General features: G+C 39.5%; 1 protein-coding gene across 25 annotated transcripts in view; it reads left to right on the plus strand.

Annotated features, from left to right (window-relative positions):
- ATXN2 (ataxin 2) overlaps positions 1 to 20,960 on the plus strand; it is a 99,197-nt gene that overhangs the window by 23,659 nt on the left and 54,578 nt on the right. For 14 of the 25 annotated variants that reach the window (XM_080650587.1, XM_080650590.1, XM_080650573.1 and 11 more), the window contains exons 2-6: positions 1,210 to 1,246; positions 2,763 to 2,822; positions 3,306 to 3,377; positions 5,339 to 5,489; positions 18,754 to 18,768. In XM_080650587.1, the coding sequence (XP_080506713.1) occupies positions 2,790 to 2,822; positions 3,306 to 3,377; positions 5,339 to 5,489; positions 18,754 to 18,768 (271 nt within the window). In that variant the 5' untranslated portion in view covers positions 1,210 to 1,246; positions 2,763 to 2,789. The remainder of the gene's footprint in view (positions 1 to 1,209; positions 1,247 to 2,762; positions 2,823 to 3,305; positions 3,378 to 5,338; positions 5,490 to 18,753; positions 18,769 to 20,960) is intronic. The other 11 variants (XM_080650581.1, XM_080650588.1, XM_080650570.1 and 8 more) reach the window with 1 other exon arrangement.

Below are 20,960 nucleotides of genomic sequence, written 5' to 3' on the forward strand. Positions count from 1 at the left end.
TAGGAATATAACATTTCACTTTATTAGTGTTTTTATCATTTCCTAAGGGACCTAATCTTTTCTAATGGAACAAACCTTAGGGTGTATTATGTTCTATAATAAAATTGAAAATAGAGTCCACATTACTGGAAATTACTTGATAAGCCAGCTTCATTGGTGTGCTGCATTGTTTCAGGAGAAGGCACTTGTTACCTAGATTCTGAAGAAGGCACTTACTATTTAGCAGTGAAAGTGCTTTGAATGATTTAACTTTTTAAAATCCTCATCCAGGGATATTTTTCCATTGATTTTTAGAGAGAGTAGGAGAGAGAGGGAAAGGCAGAGAGGAACATCAATGTGAGAGAAACACATTGATTGGTTGCCTCCTGATGGGTTGTCTTCTGCACGCCCTTACCACAGCCCGGGCCAGGGAGGAACTTGCAACAGAAGTACATTCCCTTGGCCAGAATCGAACCCGGGACTCTTAGGTCTCTGTGCACTGAGCCAAACCTGCTAGGGTCAATTTTACTTATTTCAAGACATTTTTCTGCAGTTGTAAACACAGTACCTATTCTTAGAGGTGAGGAAAAAACATAGGAGGTGATTTGATGTCAGTCACATCAGGAACAGAATCTATATTTTGCTCCTGAGTAGCTTCTTATAACAGAGCAATTGGTTACTTTTGGAGTAAAGATTATTATATTTAGTATTGGTTATTCCAGTAAGCTATTTTTTTAAAAAAATATATTTTATTGATATTTTACAGAGAGGAAGGGAGAGGGATAGAGAGCTAGAAACATCGATGAGAGAGAAACATCGATCAGCTGCCTCCTGCACACCTCCCACTGGGGATGTGCCCGCAACCAAGGTACATGCCCTTGACCAGAATCGAACCCGGGACCCTTCAGTCCGCAGGCCGATGCTCTATCCACTGAGCCAAACCGGTTTCGGCTATTTTTATTTTGAGTTTGATATTGTTTAGTTTCTTTCCTCCTGCCTTCTCTTCATGACCCATACCTGTTCTGGGCCTCAGAGCCAGCAAAGCAGAGAGAGAGAGAGAGAGCAGTACTGTTCTTAGATAGCTTTTATACTTAATATTAGATGATTCTGGCCCACAGATTGATCACTTGTATTTTATTTGAATGGAATTATAAGATATTTTAAATGTGAAAATACTTTCAGCTTGTTTAGCCTGTTGAATTTAATAAACATAATATTTAATCTTTTCAGAGGTCGAAACAATAACAAGGGACTGCCTCAGTCTACGGTGAGTAACTTGAATATTATTTGTTTGGAAAAACTGGTAACTGAAATGTGATTTTGAAACCGTCAAGGCAAAAAAAAATTCCCGTCTCTTCAATTTTATATTTCTGATATCTTTTACAGATCAATACTGTTTGGTATAAAATTACTAGCTCTATAAAATGTAATATTACTAGAAATATTTTTCATTCATAGTCATGTCATTTCTTCTTTTATAAATGACTGAAGGCAAATATAACTCCTAAAAGATAAGTGGAACACCAGAACTGGAGTTTGCAGAGCTCTTTGGGTTTTGATTTTGAGTTAATGTGTTACCTTTATTTTTTTCATTTTTCTCCCTTTGAAAGGGCCTTTTGGGTTTAAATTTCAGAACTCTTTTTTTTTTTCTTAATATATTTTATTGATATTTTACAGAGAGGAAGGGAGAGGGATAGAGAGCTAGAAACATCGATGAGAGAGAAACATCGATCAGCTGCCTCCTGCACACCTCCCACTGGGGATGTGCCCGCAACCCAGGTACATGTCCTTGACTGGAATCGAACCTGGGACCCTTCAGTCCGCAGGCCGATGCTCCATCCACTGAGCCAAACCGATTTCGGCTAAATTTCAGAACTCTTATCACTGAAATTAAATTGGGCACGAACGGGAGAAGGTATAAGTTCCACTCACTAATTTTTGAGACTTTGTCTTTATTGGGCAGATTTTCTTCTTTAGAATCAGGAGGACACACACACTTATGTAATAAGGAGTGGTGTGGCTGATTAATCCTTAGAGCGCTATCATTGATTCATACATGCTGAGAGCAGATAATCCAGGGTCTTCTACAAAGATGCCCCCAATTCTACCCCATTTAGTTAAGGTATTCTTTTTTTTTTTTTTAAATATATTTTATTGATATTTTACAGAGAGGAAGGGAGAGGGATAGAGAGCTAGAAACATCGATGAGAGAGAAACATCGATCAGCTGCCTCCTGCACACCCCCCACTGGGGATGTGCCCGCAACCAAGGTACAGGCCCTTGACCGGAATCGAACCCGGGACCCTTCAGTCCACAGGCCGACGCTCTATCCACTGAGCCAAACCGGTTTCGGCAAGGTATTCTTAATCCTGTTTAGTATACAGGTCTGTGAATTTTGATGCATACACTTGTGTAACCACCACCATAATCAAGATAGTAGGACAGTTACATCACCTCTAAAGATCCCTCGTGTCACTTTATAGTGAAATCTCCCCAACCATTGATCTGTCCCTTCTGTTCCTATGGCTTTATCTTTCCCTCATACATGTAAGTTCAGTTTTGCTTTTTATATCATGCCTAGTCAAAACATTGTTACTTGGTATGGAAACCTAAGCTTCTATTCTCTAAGGAAGCAAAAGACTATAGTAAACCAAATCTTCCTTTAATTCATGTAAGGTATTACAAGCCTAACTAAATATTTTATAACAAAATAAATGTTTAATATATATGCAAGGATAAATATTGATTGCTGATAATGTGTTTTTTTTTTCTTAATATTCCAGATTTCTTTTGATGGAATCTATGCAAATATGAGGATGGTTCATATACTTACATCAGTTGTTGTAAGTTATCAGATTATTGGGGAGAAACTGCCTTGGGAGTAGAATAAAATAATTTCATGAAGTTAAAATGTGGTTGAATGATTCTCTGTAACATTTCTTAGGTCATGTTTAATCAGGAATTCTGACTAGAATTTCTGAGGTTAGAATTCCACCCAGGTTATTGTAATTCACTATAAAAAGCATTCTTGTTAACCCTGCTGTGTACATAATAATATTAGTAGTTGTTATGATGGATTATTTTGTCACCTAATAAAACTGGAGTCAGAAATACTTAACTGCAGTATTTAAGTTCATGCTGTAAATTCTGAGCAGAATCCCGTGAGAATTGTGTATTGTTGATATTTTAAAAACTTTTATTGTTCTGTCAATGGGCACCTGATATGTTGAATGAAGCCTGATGAGCTATAAAAAGTAAATTGAAAACAATTACCACATGACTGTGTAGCACACTGTTTCTTTGATAAATTAATTATATGTTTTTAGGGATCAAAATGTGAAGTACAAGTGAAAAACGGAGGCATATATGAAGGAGTTTTTAAAACATACAGTCCTAAGGTAATTTTTACTCTTTTCCTTTTTGTTAAATGTGAAACCCCATGAATCATTAACTGCCCTGTGCTTGTGTGGCTTCCCGACAGTGCCTGTTGGTTTCTGATTTAGCAATTTATAGTTATGAGGTGGGTATGTTTGTCACATTTTCATGCTCAGTGCTTTACCTTAAAAGCACTTTTTAAAACCACTTTGAATGATTTTGCTCTTCAGTTTCAAATACTGATTATTTTATAGATGGTATGTATAATCAAAAAGATTTCTTGCTCTGTGTGCTTATTAAAATACTTTGGCCTTGCCCTAGCTGGTTTGCCTCAGTAGGTGGAGTATGGACTGAAGGGTCCTGGGTTCAATTCTGGTCAAGGACACCTACCTTGATTGTAGGCTCAATCCTTATCCCCGGTGGGGCGTATGCACGAGACAACCAACCGATGTGTCTCTCTCACATCAGTGTTTCTCTCTGTCTCTCCCCTCCACTCTTTCTAAAATCAATATCCTCTGGTGAGCATTAACAACAACAACAACAACAATATTTTGGCCTTTTCAAGTATTGTGGACCAGAAGAGGGAGAAATTTCTTTCTTTTTCTTTTTTTTTTTTACTATTAATGTGCTCGAGGCATACCATGGTAGCAAGGACCAACTTTTAGGTGAGAGGATTTTTAAAAGATGGAATGGGAAACAGTTCATATTTCTGAGGAAAACATATAATTATAGTTCTCTTGAGATAGATTATTTTTTGCCAAAGGCATATAAGCATAGTACCTTGATATGCTGAAGAAGTTCTGTCAAATTTATTTTATAAATCCTATCTAATACAAGAGTAATATGCAAATTAACCATCACTCTGCTACACCCACCAGCCACGCCCACCAGCCAATCAGGAGCGAATATGCAAATAAACCCAACCAAGATGGCTACGGCCACAGAGAGCAGGAGGGAGGCTTGGGTTTCCCTGGCAATGGAGAAAGCCAAGCTTTCTGCTTGCCCTTGCCAGCCTAGGCCTCCACTCAAGGCTACAAAGTTTTAATGATAGAAGATACATAAACCCAAACAGAAATGGCGGCAGCCACGGAGCTGGAAAGAGCAGGAGGCTAGGGTTGCCCCAGGCGATGGAGGAAGCCAAGCTTTCGGCACACCCTGGCTGGCCCAGGCCTCGCTTAAGGCTACAAAGTTTCAATTATAGAAGATACATAAATCCAAATAGAAATGGCTGCCCCCACGGAGCAAGCAGAAGGCTTGGCTCTGCTCCAGGCTCAAAGTTTCAATTGTAGAAGATAAATAAATCCCAGATATCAGGGCCTCCGCTTGGGTCGCCAGGGGGTGTGGCCAGCCTGCAAATCACCACAGGCCCCTCGCCCAGGCTGCCCCACACACCAAGAGAACCCCCACCCTGATCCGGGACACCCTTCGGGGCAAACCAGCTGGTCCCCACCCATGCACCAGGCCTCTATCCTATCTAATAAAAGAGTAATATGCAAACTGACCATCACTCCAATACACAAGGTGGCTGCCCCAATGTGGTCAAAGATCCTGCCCCCATGTGGACACAAGATGGCCACCACAAGATGGCCAGCAGGGGAGGGCAGTTGGGAGGAGCCAGGCCTACAAGGGAGGGCAGTTGTGAGCGATCAAGCCTGCAGGGGAGGGCAGTTAGGGGTGACACAGCCAGCAGAGAAGGGAAGTTGGGGGTGACCAGGTCTGCAGGGGAAGGCAGTTAGGGGCAAACAGGCTGGCAGGGGAGCAGTTAGGCATCAATCAGGCTGGCAGGGGAGTGGTTAGGGGGTGATCAGGCTGGCAGGCAGAAGCAGTTAGGGGCAATCGGGAAGGCAGGCAGGCGAGCATTTGGGAGCCAGCAGTCCTGGGTTGGAGAGGGTGCAGGCTGGGCTGAGGGACACACACCCCCGTGCACAAATTTCGTGCACCGGGTCTCTAGTGTTTAAATATTTACTCATGTTTTTCATTTTAGTGTGATTTGGTCCTTGATGCTGCACATGAGAAAAGTACAGAATCCAGTTCAGGGCCAAAGCGTGAAGAAATAATGGAGAGTATTTTGTTTAAGTGTTCAGACTTCGTTGTGGTACAGTTTAAAGATATGGACTCCAGTTATGCAAGAAGAGGTGAGTTTTGATTTCCTAAGTATGCTTCATGGTTTGTAAAATTTTTTCAAGCAGACTCTACAGACATTTTTTTTTAAAGAAATATGGGCTTTAAAAAATGACCTGATTAAAACAAATGGGGATTATAATGCATTTTTGTTGGAAAATACTAAAAAACTAGTGGAAGATTCATTGGTACTTTTAGTAGGATAAATAATGAGAGTTCGTGTTCTTATTAAAAAATAGTTTGTAAAGGATTTTCTACAGTTTCATGTTTAAGCATGCTACTGTTATACTCATCTGAAAATTTCTTGTCCCATTTGTTATATAATGCTTTAATTTATAAATTTTTCATTTTATAATGCTTATAAATAATGCTTATAGTTTTATTAAGCTTATAGTTCTATAAATGCTTTAGTTTCAGTTTTATAAATGCTCCGGAAAGAAATCAAAGGCACAGAGCTAAGGGAGAAAGGCAGAGGGCTATGGATAGAAAACGATTAATGAAGACAAATGGTAAAGGAGAATATATATATTTGAAAAAAAGTTCAGGGTATCAGACTACGTTTAGAAAATATAAAAGCGGTGATGTATTTATAGTAAAATTGAGTATGTTTCAACTGTCTGTTGAGGAGAAAAATGTCAGAGTTGCTGTTACTCATTATGAGAGCATACTTTATCTTTATAGTGCTGAATGTTCAGTAACATTGAAAGACTCTTCTGGGCAATTTTGAATTTGATTCTAAAATCCTTAAATTGATTTTTCTCTTGGTGAAATTCCATAGTCAATTCTATTGCAAATTATAACTCAGCAATTTTTAATTTTTATGATTTAGTCTATGCCAGTGGTTGGCAAACTGCTGCCGCTCTGTTGACTAATGAGTTTGCCGACCACTGCCTTAGGAAAAACACTTAAAAAACATTTTAATAATGTACTAATGTCTTTAACCTGAAGTCAAAACTTCTGGGTAAGGGTAATGCCTTACGCAGTGGTCGCCAAACTCATTAGTCAACAGAGCGGCAAACCGCGGCTCGTGAGCCGCAGTTTGCCGACCACTGGTCTATGCCAACAGCTGTTTCTGTTGTGCTAATTTTTCTACACTCTTATTTAGAAGTTAGAAGCCACCAGAAAGTTAAAGCTTTTCTCTTGGTCCTCTTAACAAGGTTCTCAACTCTAGTTAGCTTGCTTTTTCAGAAGCTAGCCATGCTAGGTACTCTGTGACTGCATTGCAGTGTTGATGAAAGCACTGTGTCCTGTTCTTGTATCTTCTCAAATGTCTTGTTTTTGTTTTTTGTTAATCCTCATGCAATGATATTTTTCCCATTGACTTTTAGAGTGAAAAGGAGAGAGGGAGAGGGGGAGGGAGAGAGAAACTTCTGTGTGAGAGAGACACATCAATTGGTTGCCTCCCACACGACTGGACCGGGGATCGAACCTGCAACCAAAGTTGTATATGCCTTGACCGGCATATACATACCTTGAAATTGGCATTTTATTTTAACTTGGTTTCCTGTCTCTTTCCAATGTTCCTTTCTCACCTGCTTTTTTCTCTCGCTTTCTTTCTGCTCTTCCTATTGCTCCTTATTTATATATTTTTTCTCTTTAATATCCCAACTCAACTATGTTTCAGTTCTGTGCCTTCTTGTCTATTTCCTTATTTCATTCTCCCTCATATTTCTTTCTACTGCTTTATTTCCATTGTACTATTCTCAGTCTAGAGAACAGGGGTCAAGTGGGCCAAATCCACTCATTGGTAAATAAAGTTTTATTGTAACATAATTGTGGCCATTCATTTATGCATCGTCATTGTGTTTCATGCTACAGTGATAGAGTTGAGTAGTTGTAATGGAGACTTATATGGCTTGCAAAACCAAAAAATATTTGCCTACGTTATAGAAAAAGTTTGCCTACTTTAGCCCTCTATCATTTTTCCTACTGCATATGGGCTGTTAGGGCTGTCAATAATACATACCATGCTGGGGTTGGTGAAATAACACAGAACATACTTAGTCTCTAAACTCATGCTTTGACTGTAATCTAATACTGTGTTATTTCATTTTTTAAAAATTTTATTCATTGATTTGAGAAAGAGATTTGTTGTTCCACTTATTCATGCATTCATTGGTTGATTCCTGTATGTTCCCTGACCAGGATCGAACCCCCAACCTTGGTGTATCGGGACGACCCTCTGACCAACTGAGCTACATGGCCAGGGCATCTTCGCCTTTTGCCATCACTGTTCTCTTTTCTTTGTTTTTTTTTTTTTTTTAGTGAAGAGGATGTCTCACCTCCTGCTTAATCTCTACTTCTCCAGTCATGCCCTTGACTCTGTCCATTCTGCCATTCCTGGTTCTCGCTCTTTTTTTTTTTCAAATTTTTATTAAGGTATATGTGTACATATCTTACCATTGCCCCCCCCCCCCATACATGCCCTCACCCCCCAATGTTTTGCATCCGTTGGTTACTCTTATATGCATGCATACAAGTCCTTCAGTTGATCTCTTAATTCCCCCACCTCTCCCTAACCTTACCACTGTAATTAGACAGTCTGTTTGATGCTTTACTGCCTCTATAACTATCTTTTGGTTCTTCAGTTTATAATGTTTTTCATTATCCCCAGATGAGTGGGATCAGGTGGTATTTTTCTTTCATTGACTGGCTTATTTCACTTAGCATAATGTTCTCTAATTCCATCCAGGTGCTTACAAATGGTAGTAATTCCTTCTTTTTTATGGCAGCATAGTATTCCATTGTGTAGATGTACCATAGTTTTCTGAGCCAGTCATCTGCTGACGGGCACCTAGGCTGTTTCCAAATCTTAGCTATTGTAAATTGTGCTGCTATGAACATAGGGGTGCATATATCCTTTCTGATTGGTGTTTCTGGTTTCTTAGGATATATTCCTAGGAGTGGGATTACTGGGTCAAATGGGAGTTCCATTTTCAGTTTTTTGAGGAAACTCCATACTGTTCTCTACAGTGGCTGCACCAGTCTGCATTCCCACCAGCAGTGCACGAGGGTTCCTTTTTCTCCGCATCCTCGCCAACACTTGTCATTTGTTGATTTGTTGATGATAGCCATTCTGATAGGTGTGAGATGGTATCGCATTGTCGTTTTGATTTGCATCTCTCGGATAATTAGTGACTTTGAGCATGTTTTCATGTGTCTCTTGGCCTTCCTTCTGTCTTCTTTTGAAAATATTCTATTTAGCCAAAACCGGTTTGGCTCAGTGGATAGAGCGTCGGCCTGTGGACTGAAGGGTCCCGGGTTCGATTCCGGTCAAGGGCACATACCTTGGTTGCGGGCACATCCCCAGTAGGAGGTGTGCAGGAGGCAGCTGATCGATGTTTCTCTCTCATCGATGTTTCTAACTCTCTATCCCTTTCCCTTCCTCTCTGTAAAATATCAATAAAATATATTTAAAAAAAAAAAAAAAAGAGTTCATCTCCTACTTAAAAAAAAAAAAAAAAAAGAAAATATTCTATTTAGGTCCTTTGCCCATTTTTTTATTGGATCATTTATCTTCCTTTTATTAAGTTGTATAAGCTGCCTGTAGATGTTGGAAATTAAACCTTTATCAGTGATAACATTTGCAAATATGTTCTCCCATACAGTGGGATTTCTTGTTGTTTTGTTGATGGTTTCTTTTGCTGTGCAAAAGCTTTTTATTTTGATGTAGTCCCATTTGTTTATTTTCTCTTTGGCTTCCATTGCCCTAGGGGCAGTATCGCTGAAAAAGTTCTTTTGGCATATGTCTGAGATTTTGCTGCCTGTGGATTCCTCTAGTATTTTTATGGTTTCCCGTCTTATATGGTTCTCGCTCTTTTATATCACCTCTCTGTTTCCAAACTCTGAACCTCTTCCTCTCTGCTTACTCTTGCCCTTTAGCCTGAAAACCTATTCAAGTCTCTGTTATCCTAAAAAGTATCCCTTTTAATCTTGAGTTCTTTTAGGGACTATCTTGTCTTTCTTCCTTTCTTATCCAAACATTTTAATTACTATTTTCCACTGACTTCTCACCCCATTGTAATCTGCCTTTTGTGTTCACATCTTGGAAACTTCTGAGGCTACCAGTAACCCCTAATTGGTAGGTTTTTGGACTCTTTTGAAGTCTTTACTGGTGCATTTGATACTGCTGATTTCACCCTCCTTCAGAAGCTGCTCTTTATTTCTCATGTGTCTTATTAATCATTCCTTTCTGCTTTATTCTTGGGCTTTGTTTCTATCACACTGCACTGCCCTTCATGTGCTTGTGTTCCCAGTCTTCGTTTCTTTGCCCTCTGCTTACCACATACCAGTCACTTATATGGTCTCATAATTTCAGCTAGCAACATATAAGCCCCTCCCCATAATGGCTGTATCATTGCCCTTATAACATATTGTATTATAATTAGACTAGAGGCCCAGTGCACGGATTTGTGGGGTCCATCGGCCTGGCCTGCACCCTCTCGCAATCTGGGATGCCTCGGGGGATGTTGGAGAGCCGGTTTTGGCCAGATCCCTGTAGGCCAGGCCAAGGGACCCCACCGGTGCACAAATCCGTGCAAGGGCGTCTAGTATGCATATAAGATCTTTGGTTAATTTCTTCTCGTCCTCCCCTCCCCTCTTCCCCCTGAGATTCATCAGTCTCCATGTTTCCATGCCTGTGGTTTCTGCTTCTGTGTTGAGTGTCTGCCCCCTGGTAGTCAGTGCACGTCATAGTTACCGGCCAGGCCCAGTGCACAAACTTTGTGCACCTGGTAGGGTCCCTAGCCAGCTGCCGACCAGGTACAGGGTCCCTCCCTTCCCCTGGCTGCCTGCTGCCGCCGGGGCCTCCCTCCTTTCCCCCAGCTGGACCTGCCCCCTGCTGAGACTCCCAGACAAACTCCCAGTCGAGGGGACAATTTGCATACTACGCTTTTATTATATAGGATAGGATAGATGTTTCTGTCTCCCTCATTATTATACTTTGAGCTCCTTGTACTAGTATATGGATACTGTATTATTTATTTATTTATTGATTGATTGATTGATTGGTCCTCGGAGCCTGGTATAGTGTTTTGGCACATAGTACTGGTGTAATATAAATGTCTTTTGAACGAATGAAATTAGAGCCTTCATGCCGCAGGGGTCCTCAAACTACGGCCCGCGGGCTACATGCGGCCCGCCGAGGACATTTATCCGGCCCGCCGGTTGCAGCTGCCTGTCCTGCTTAGCAGCCGACTCGTCCCGGGCCTGCAGTGCACATAGGAATTTGTTCATAGTTTTTTTAAAAAACTATAGTCTGGCCCTCCAACGGTCTGAGGGGCAGTGAACTGGCCCCCTGTTTAAAAAGTTTGAGGACCCCTGAGTGAGAAAACTGTAAGTGTCTTATGTGTACAGCCTGCCAACAAATACTTAATGAGCTGTGGAATGTGTCCATGGCTGTGCTTGTCACTATGGGCAGTTCAGAGAAACTCAAGACTTAATCTACTTACTTGGGGTCCCTTTTGAAAAGTTAGTGAAACTGTATACCCTCATCCTAGAAAAACACACAGGCTTCTACATTTAATTCCATGGTGTTCACATTTCCCTAAGGCAGTGGTCAGCAAACTCATTAGTCAATAGAGCCAAATATCAACAGTACGATGATTGAAATTTCTTTTGAGAGCCAAATTTTTTAAACTTAAACTTCTTCTAATGCCACTTCTTCAAAACAGACTCGTCCAGGCCATGGTATTTTGTGGAGGAGCCACACTCAAGGGGCCAAAGGGCCGCATGTGGCTCGCGAGCCGCAGTTTGCCGACCACGGCCCTAAGGAGTTCATATATTCCATGTTAAGAAGCTCTGCCCTAGGCATTTTCAGAGTTGGAGACATCAAGGCCTGTGAAAGAAATCAAGAAGAATGGAATGTTGAAATAGGTGGCATTGTTTTTCAAATGGAGTCCAGAGACATGAAGAATTGTATAAGTTATAGTAGTTGGAGGAAGTTAGGGTGTGAATGTGTGATTAGAGAGCAGTGAGAGATAATGTCATGCAGATGATTTTTTCTAATACTGTAATATTGTGGTTGCCCTGCAGGTCTGATAGGACAAGGCATTCTGAGCAGCAGAGAGGGCTCTCTTCTGAAGGGCATGCATTGGGATGCCATGCCAATCATTGAAGGAAGAGGCAGATCCTAGAGCAGGATATGGCCTGGGAAGTGCTGGATTCTGAGGAGGTCAAACGTGTTTCAGATTCATTTATGGTTGGTGCTCTGGTAGGGCAGGCAGGACACAGCCTTGGAGCTGAGTAGACACATTCTTGGAGCTCGGAGTGCAATAGGCTCTGTAGAAGGGCAGGAAATGCTAAAGTTGGACAGACAGTCAGCTTTAAAGCTAGTTGAGTGATCAGGATCAATAGCCTGCCCTTTACGCAAGAGGGAGGAGAGAGGCCCTGTGGTAGGTAGGCAGATGAGGTGATGGATATCTTGTGGCTGGGGGCTGCCCAGGTAGCTGGACAGGAAAGCCCTATAAGGAGGTTGACTTGGGCTTGTAGTTTTTCTAGGGAGCCAGCTCTAAGTAACACCATGATCTGATATTCTTTCCTTAAACTGAACCACTAGGAAGTTTAATGCCTCAGCTTTGCTGTGGGTTACTAAAAGAAGGATGTGTGTCTGTGCTGGGGGCAAGTAGTGAATGGAGACTAGCATTTATTGAGGCCAGTGTATAGGTGGCACAGAGATTGAGATTTTTTTTAAAAAAAGCAAGTATAATGGAACCAGTTGAGGGAAAGCTAAAGGGAGTAATTTGAGGTATTCATAGGGAAGTATTGCATATTTATTAAAATAAGGTTTCCTTCCACAAATTTTGTTTATACATTTTTAGAGCAAATAGAAATTCTCTGCTATATTCATTTGTATGCTAAGGTCAAAGTAATAACTATTTATTTATTAAAAACAAAAGAAAAAAAGGCAAACCTACAGCATAAAGCAGAATTTTATTGAGACAAAATAAAAATATTGTTTAGTACTAATAAGAGTAAGGTGATCTGATTCGCGATATGTATGAGAACTATTGATTTCCTCTTTATTTAATAGCGTTAATCAGCTAGACAGTATAAAATAAAAACATTTACAAAAGAAAAGAGTTTAAAATATAAAAATAAACGTGGTTAAGCTGAAGACTATGAAAACACTACGGAAGGATATAATAAGATTTGACTAAATGGAGAAATGTTCCATACTTTGACTGGAAATATTTAATACTTTAAAGTTGTCTACTCTCCTGAAAGTAATATCTAAAGATAATATTATCTCTATTGTAGAAATTGACAAAATGATTCTAAAGTTTATAAAGTATTATGTATTAACAGAAGAATTTTGGGAATTCTTTTCTACCAGAGTCACAAAAGATGACTTGCCCTACCATACAGTAAAATGCATTAGAATTAAAGAATAGTGATCATTGTGGTAAAGAATAGGGAATCCAAAACAGACAATTTATATGAGCATTTTATTAATATGTGGTAAAGATAATACTTAAATATGGAGTTAAGGTGGGTTATTCAGTAAATGCTGTTGGGACGTTCGGGAAGAATTAGATTCCTACTTTATACCTATCACCAAAATAAAACCTAAATGGTTAAAGAAAAAACATGTTTAAATTAAAACTATATAGGAATTCTAGAACAAGCCTTTGAATTTATATCATTTTGAGATAGAGGATGACTTTATAAGTATGAACATCAAAGCAAAAATGCATAAAGTAAAAGATTTAAATATTTGATTATAAAATATTAAAGACTTACATGTATTGCAGAAGTACCATAAAATTTAGAAGACATGTTCCATACTGGGGAAAGGGAATAAAATAAGTTTTACAAATGGCTAGTGAACACGTGGAAAGATAGTCCACCTCACTAGTAATCAAAGGTGTCTAGTTTCAAAGGCGTGGAATGTGATTTTTCATCTCTCAGGCTTGCTGAATGGTAAAAGTGAGAAAGATGAATATTAACCTTGTGATAGTGAGGGACTCAAGAAACGACTTACACTCTGCTAGTGGGACAGTTGAAGTAAAAACAAGTAGGATTCTTGAACTCTCTAGTAGATAATTGAAAATGAGTCCAGGACACTTTCAGGAAGACAGTTTACTAGGTTGTATTGTATAATGCTAGTATGCCCAGTTACTATCTGGTTTTAGTTTTATTTTCTCTTACTCTGCAGAGTCTTAGTGGTGTCTTTATCAATAGCATGTATATTAAAACTAGTAAAAAAGTAGGGCAGTGAGAGAATGTGGGTAAATTGTCTCCATTTTAATTTCTGTTCCATCTGACTAAAGAGAGAAATGATTGCTTTTTTTTACCCAGATCAGCCTTGGCTCAGAATTTTATGTGAGCATGTGCATTTGAACAGTTGTTCCTCTAATTTATATTAGAAAAGAACAGTCTGAATCTTTAAACTCTTTTTTATATTTGCCAAGGAAACAGGCGTGCATATAGCTGTAAGAATTGGAATGAATTTCATTTACTTTTTCTTATTCATTTACTTTTTCTTTTCCAAAAGCTTCTGGACACTTTTGCTATAATTCTCAGAGTAAGTTTTTTGTAAAAAGACCATTGTGCTGCCTAGTAGTACTGGCGGTTCAGTTACTAAATTCTGTTTTTTGATTCCTGAATATTTCTGAATTATTTTTTTTTTGCCCTAAATTTGTACAAAATTACTTTATTTCCTTTCTCATTCTTTAACTTTTGAGATGAAAACTGTTCCTTTTATAAAGAAATGCTGAAACACTGATTGGAGCCATTTTGCCCTTCCAAATAGCAAAAACTGAAAGCTCCTCCTTCCCCTCAAAATGGAGCTCTGCACCCAGAGCCCATTGGAGAAGTTGAAAACAGAATGTCCACCTTCTGATGCCTCACCCCACAAACTATCTTTTGGCATCACTGTTAGAATGTCTTCTAATATCTTTTGGAGGTAATGCAGGAATAAGAAATCTAACATTTTGTGGAATCTCTCAGCTACTGGGACAAGAGCCGGAACGGCTGTATTGCCTGTGCTGCAGGACAGATCCTGGTTTCCTGTTCCGATCCTACCAAGTATGAATTCAGGATGACCTATCGCTTTATTCTAGCTCTTCCTGATTCATTCTCTCCTAAAAAAATAAATAAAACTTTCATTTGAGGGAAAATTTTTGGGACTGACTTTTATGGATCTAACCTCAAAGACTTGAATTTATTATTATATAACTGTCATCTCCATGGTGCTACTTCTAATATGAAATAGTTCTGCTTGATAGCCCAGAATTACAATTAGAAAATAGTTGTGGTCATTCAAAATGAACAGTATCCACTCCTGCATTTCTTAATAAGCAAGTGCTTGTCTGGTGTATTTTGTAATGTAACTGTAATTTTGTAGTATTTAGAACAGAGGCTTTCAAGTTTTCCATAGTTTTGTGGCTAAGATCCTGATACCTTCTTTCCAAGGTTAGGGTGCAAATGGTAGATTTTACAAAAATTTCTTTTCTTTTTTTTTTTTTTAATATGTTTTATTGATTTTTTACAGAGAGGAAGGGAGAGGGATAGAGAGTTAGAAACATCGATGAGAGAGAAACATCAATCAGCTGCCTCCTGCACACCCCCTACTGGGGATGTGCCCACAACCAAGGTACATGCCCTTGACCGGAATCGAACCTGGGACCTCTCAGTCCACAGGCCGACGCTCTATCCACTGAGCCAAACCGGTTTCGGCACAGAAATTTATTTTCAAGTTGGTTATTTGGAACAGAGCACTATTCCTATAGAAACTCAGCCTTCTGAGCTCGTTACATATGTGTCTTTTATCTCCGTCCCATTTTAGCAGCCTGCTTTCATGACTGTTGTCATGGCTTGTAACTGCTTTCTATTCCAGAATGTCCTCCCAGATCTACTCTGACCAAGGTCCACTCTGACCACAGCCAACTTAACCTTGACTCTTCTCCCTTCTGTGCCCCTCAGAGGGCTCTCTGACCCTTCCCCAGCCTTCCATTTGTTTAAATAAAGAATTGGGTTCATTTGTTTGATCCTCCTCTGGCCTTCCATTTTTAAACTCCTCTCTGTAGACTCTTATAGCCAGCCTGCTGGGTGTGGCTGGAGACATTCCATTATGGTGCTGGTTAGTTTCTAACTCTTGCTGGAGCTTTAGGAGGGCTCAACAGATCGTTTTTAACCTGTTTCTACAACCTTAATGATCAGTTCTTTCCAGTTATTTTTATCCACAGCAGAAAGTTCTTTCTTACTACTTTTTAAAACATAATTTTTAACCTGGATCCATGGATTTCCAAATGGTTTGTGGAGTGGACTCGGCATTTTTGAACGTGGATGGGGAAAAAAATTACATTTTTATTTGCATTACCTTTTAATTGAAATTTAGCTTTTTTTCTCCGTTATTAATGTAGGCAACAAATCACTAGTATTTGCACTATCTGTGACTCTAGCACCTATAGCATTCAGGTAATTTTATATCACTTGTATGGATGTGGATATTTAAAAAATTACTTATGCTCTTTGACTCTTTAAAATTGCAATAGTTACTTGCTGTTAGAATTTACTGTTTACTGATTAATAAAGAAGCATATATCACTATGGCACAGATGTGTTTTTTGGGTTTTGATAACCGCATTTCATTATATTTTATTTCCTATGTCTTTTATGCAATTAAATCCATAAGATCCCCTAAAATGCCAGAGGGGTACATGTTAAGTCTGATAATGATTTTAAGAATCCCTAACCTAGAAGCTCCCTGTGCCCCATCTCCCTGAAACCCTCTCTTATCCTTTTTCCTTCTCCTGCCTGAGGGCCTTGCCTCCATTAGTCCACTTGGTTCTGTTGTTCCTACCCACACAACCTGGGCCCTCACTGTGTTCATTATCCCCATCTTGTTTCTTCACGCTATTCTTTAATATTTCCTATATAATAAAATGCCTGGTTTAGTATATACTTATGGTGTGAAAATTCATAAAAATATGAGTAAAATACAAAGGTAATCTCACCTATGGACTTGTGTACGGTTTGGAGAAATTTTTTTATTTTATTAAATATATATTTTTTATTGAAGCATGAGGGGGAGAGAGAGAGAGAGATAGAAACATCAGTGATGAGAGAAAATCATTGATTGGCTCCCTCCTGCACACCCCACACTGGGGATGGAGCCCGCAACCTGGGCATATGCCCATACTGGGAATCGAACCATGACCTCCTGGTTCATAGGTCGATGCTCAACCACTAAGCCACACTGGTTGGGCAGAAATTTTATTTTTAATGCTACTCTAGTCTATATTATAACCCCTTTCCTTCCCCCTACTTAATTCATACACACACACACACACACACACACACACACACACACGAATGATTTTTCCCCCCCAGAAAGAAAGGGAGAGAGAGAGAGAGTAATGACTAGAGGCCCAGTGCATTGGTGTACAGGTAGGGTCCCTAGCGGCTGCCGGCTGAGGCCTTCCTTTGCACCCACCTTGACCTGGTGCCGCCCACTAACCTGCTCCACCGTCCTGGTGGTTCTGCTCTCCTCGGAGCCCATCAGAGCTGGCAGCGCCTCCACTGCCGCCTGCTGCCAGTGCTGCGTCGCTGACACCCACCATGTTCCGCGCTGCCCCTGTTGGTCAGCGCACGTCTAACTCCCACCCGTAGGGATAATTTGCATATTAGCTTTTTAATATATCTGATAGGATGAGAGAGAATCACTAATCGGCTGCTTCTCCATGCCTCCTACCAGGGATAGAGCCTGCAACCCTGGCATGTGCCCTGACCTCTTGGTTCATAGGTTGATGCTCAACTGCTGAGTCACACTTGTTGAGCACCCCTACTTAATTCTTTTGCTTGTGTTTTTGAAGGCCTTGATCAACTGTTGCTTTTAAGGCCACAGCCTCTTATTCTCAGAACTAAATATTTGCTTCAATCTGTAACTACTCTTCCATGTACCTAGAGCTCCTGCAGGAAAAGTCAGGGGTTCTATCTTAAGTCAGATATGAATCCCCAGCTCATCCAAACTCAGTAATACTCACTAAATATTAAATATGGTCTCATTTGTGAGGTTGGCACCCACTATAACTGTAGACTCTATTGTGTATAGATTGGTCCATGTATAACTGATGGTACATGTTAAGAAAATACTTTTTAAAGTAATTGAAAAAGTCACATTATTAATAATGGTCAAAATAGAATGATATCATTGAAATGAAATTTTTTATTTATTTAGGATTTCAGTGTTTGAGACCTAGCTCGTTTGCTTAGTGGATAGAGTGTCGACCTGCAGACTGAAGGGTCCCAGGTTCGATTCCGGTCAAGGCCGGGTTGCGGGCTGGATCCCCAGTAGGGGGTGTGCAGGAGGCAGCCGATCATCGATGTTTCTATCTCTCCCTCTCCCTTCCTCTCTGAAATAAAAATACCTATATTTTAAAAAGAATTCAATGTTTGACAAAACAGATTTAATTGAAAGATGAACTAGATAGTTGAGGATTTTGGTGAAGACTTTTCTGGAAGCATATTTTAGAGTTTCTGATGTTAAGTCTGATAATGACTTTTAAACTTCTAGTTTTATGTCATTTTGTAGTTTTTTAATATATATATGTATTATTGATTTCAGAGAGGAAGGGAGAGGGAGAGAGAGATAGAAACATCAATGATGAGAGAGAATCATTGATTGGCTGCCTCCTGCACGCCACTGGGGATCGAGCCTGCAATTCGGGCATGTGCCCTTGACCAGAATCGAACCCAGGACCCTTCGGTCTGCAGGCCGATGCTCTAGCCACTGAGCCAAACCAGCCAGGGCTCATTTTGTAGTTTTAATAAATTTAATTTATATTATTTTATGGTATGCTACTAGCATTTAACTTAAGTCACCACTATTCTGGCTCTATAAAATATTCCCCAAAACCTTTGCTTCTTCAGTCATAATTGACTGAGAAGCAAAAGTGGAAAACTTGAGGAGAGCACCTATCCTATTTACTGGGTATGGGGCTGAGGGAGTGCCATGGGGGGTGGAGGGGAAGCGTATTGGTTGAGGCATTTCTTTCCAATCACCACAAGGTGGCACCACTGGCTCAGAATTACTGGGTTTTTGCCCAGAATCAGAAGGAAGAGAAGGCTTTGAGAGCCCACCTGCTGTAGGGGTAGAATAGGGGAGTTTGGGGGGGGGGGGGGGGAGGAGATAGTTTTATACTCCTTTTTCGTTATAGCCTAGAGATTTTTGTAAATTGGATGTTTATAAAGCAGGGAATTAAGCACATGATGAATTTATATCCATTATTTCATCTGATAATTTTTGTGTTTTTTTTTTTCTTTCTGTACCTGTAGTTGCTTCAGAAACAGGTAATATTTTTCTAACAGTCACTTTGTATTCTTGCATCTTGCCTTTATAATGCTTTTGTTTCTTACCATAGAGGGTAATGGAAAATTAATATACTCTGACTTACGGCATTAGAAAAATCTACATGCAAATTTCCACAGTTGCAATTGATTATAGCCAGTTGATTTTCTGAACTTTGCTGGCATTCTGGATATAACATTGTACTATGTAATACCAACAATGTTTTTTAAAAATCTAAACATGGCTGTTAATAAAGCATTTTTAGAATTTATAGTCGTGGTTATTGGTAACAGTGTAGAATGGAATATCCAGGTCTTGATTTCTTTTAGCTAATGATACAGTGTTGATCTGCAATAGAGTGTTTATGACCAGGGTGTTCTCCAGCATCCTGACACTATAGCCTCATTTTGTGCTGACTCCCCACTTCAATGCATCTTTCCCTAAACTTTTTACCCATCTTTAAAAAGGGATTGTCTTTGGGGAAATTTTGATTTTATTTATTTATTTTTTAATTTAATTTTTATTTCAGAGGAAGGGAGAGAGAGAGAGAGAGAGAGAGAAACATCAGTGATGAGAGAAAATCATTGATTGGCTGCCTCCTGCACGCCCCCTGCTGGGGATCAAGCCCACAACCCGGGCATGTGCCCTTGATAGGAATCAAACCCTGTAGTGGATGCTCTATCCACTGAACCAAACAGGCTAGGGCTCTTCGGGGGAAATTTTAAAAGGAATATCATTCCTTTATTAAGAGAAACACTTTCACATTTTCCCTTCCCCCATTTCTACCTTGAAATAAAGTCATAATGCTCTAAGTAAAAACAGGTGAATAGTTAATTCCTTTTATAAGGTTGGTATTGTAAACAGAAGATTTAAGATAATGTAGAATTGGAAAATAGGTTATTTAATAAATGGCCTCTTTCTACAGCCTAAACTCTGATCAGCAGAGTAAAACTTGGTTCAGTGAAGTTTGCTTTTTTTTTACCCTCAGTGGGAGCCTTGCTGTTTTCTTTTAGAATAATAGTATATTATTATAAAAGTACATTTATTTTTTTGTATTTTTAAATTTCAGGACAGCTTGGCTTGGTCTCTACTCTTTCCAAATACTTTTCCATACATACACACACATTCCTGCAGCGAGAAAAAGTCCATTTGTGTTGTTGTGTAAAAAAAAATCTCTTGCTGCTTTGAGCTTTAATTTTGTGAATAAAAATAATGCTACTTTTAATACTGGGTTTCCATCTAAGTATGTGCTTTATTTACTTAAATATATGCTTTTCTAAAATTAGTGTGATTAAAACATTAACAGGATCTTAACTATAAATTAATAATCCTGTTGCTTCTTGCAAAAGATAACATGACTGGTTTGGAATTTTTCTGTAGTCTAGTTTTCTGTTCTAGTTTTGTGAAAATTAAACTAGTGAATTTCAGCATCCTAATGTAAGTTATTATTTGATTTTTTTAGAGCATTTCACATTCTTGAAAATACACATGCCAAAATTTTTTACCAAGAATTTGTTTAACTTGACTTAGGTGAATGTCATGGAAAGCCAAGTTTTTAGGACCATAAGTGGCTTCCAGCTGAATATGACATTATGAAGTCAGCATCAGTCTGTTAGACTCTCTTAGAAAGTTTTCCCAAAATGTAGTCACTTCTAGTGAGTACTACTTCCCATTCTCAACTATAGTGTGCAGCTCTGGCTTTTATTACTGCTAGCAAGGAGAATTGTGCTGCTGGTAGAGCTGGCAGCTAAGCCCATTAGTGCAGTTACGTCTTTATTTTCTGTGAGTGTGCTCCCCCATCCCTCCCCACACCTTCATCCACCCTGGTTTGGGATGAGGGGAGGTAAAAGCTAGTTAGGCTTGTAGTGCCATCCGTAAATTTGCTGGTATAAATTTCTTACTTTGTTACCACCTTGCTCACTAGAAAGCTGATAATAGTTACAGAAGCAGTATCAAATAAAAAACTCCCTCTGGAATTGGCTCTCTTGAGGAGACACAGCTGTTGATTCTTCCCTTCTTTTCCGTGGTGGTAGCTTGCAGTAGGGGTGAGGGCACAATGCCTGGGAGCCAGATCAGCAGAAGTATCACTGCCTCGCCCTGTGCTAGCTGATGCCATATGAGTCCAGCCACTTAAGTGCAAGCCTTTATCTCCAAAGCATTTTAAAAAAAATATATTTTATTGATTTTTACAGAG

Source organism: Plecotus auritus, assembly GCF_963455305.1.
Source record: "Plecotus auritus genome assembly, chromosome: 13".
Taxonomy (NCBI): domain Eukaryota; kingdom Metazoa; phylum Chordata; class Mammalia; order Chiroptera; family Vespertilionidae; genus Plecotus; species Plecotus auritus.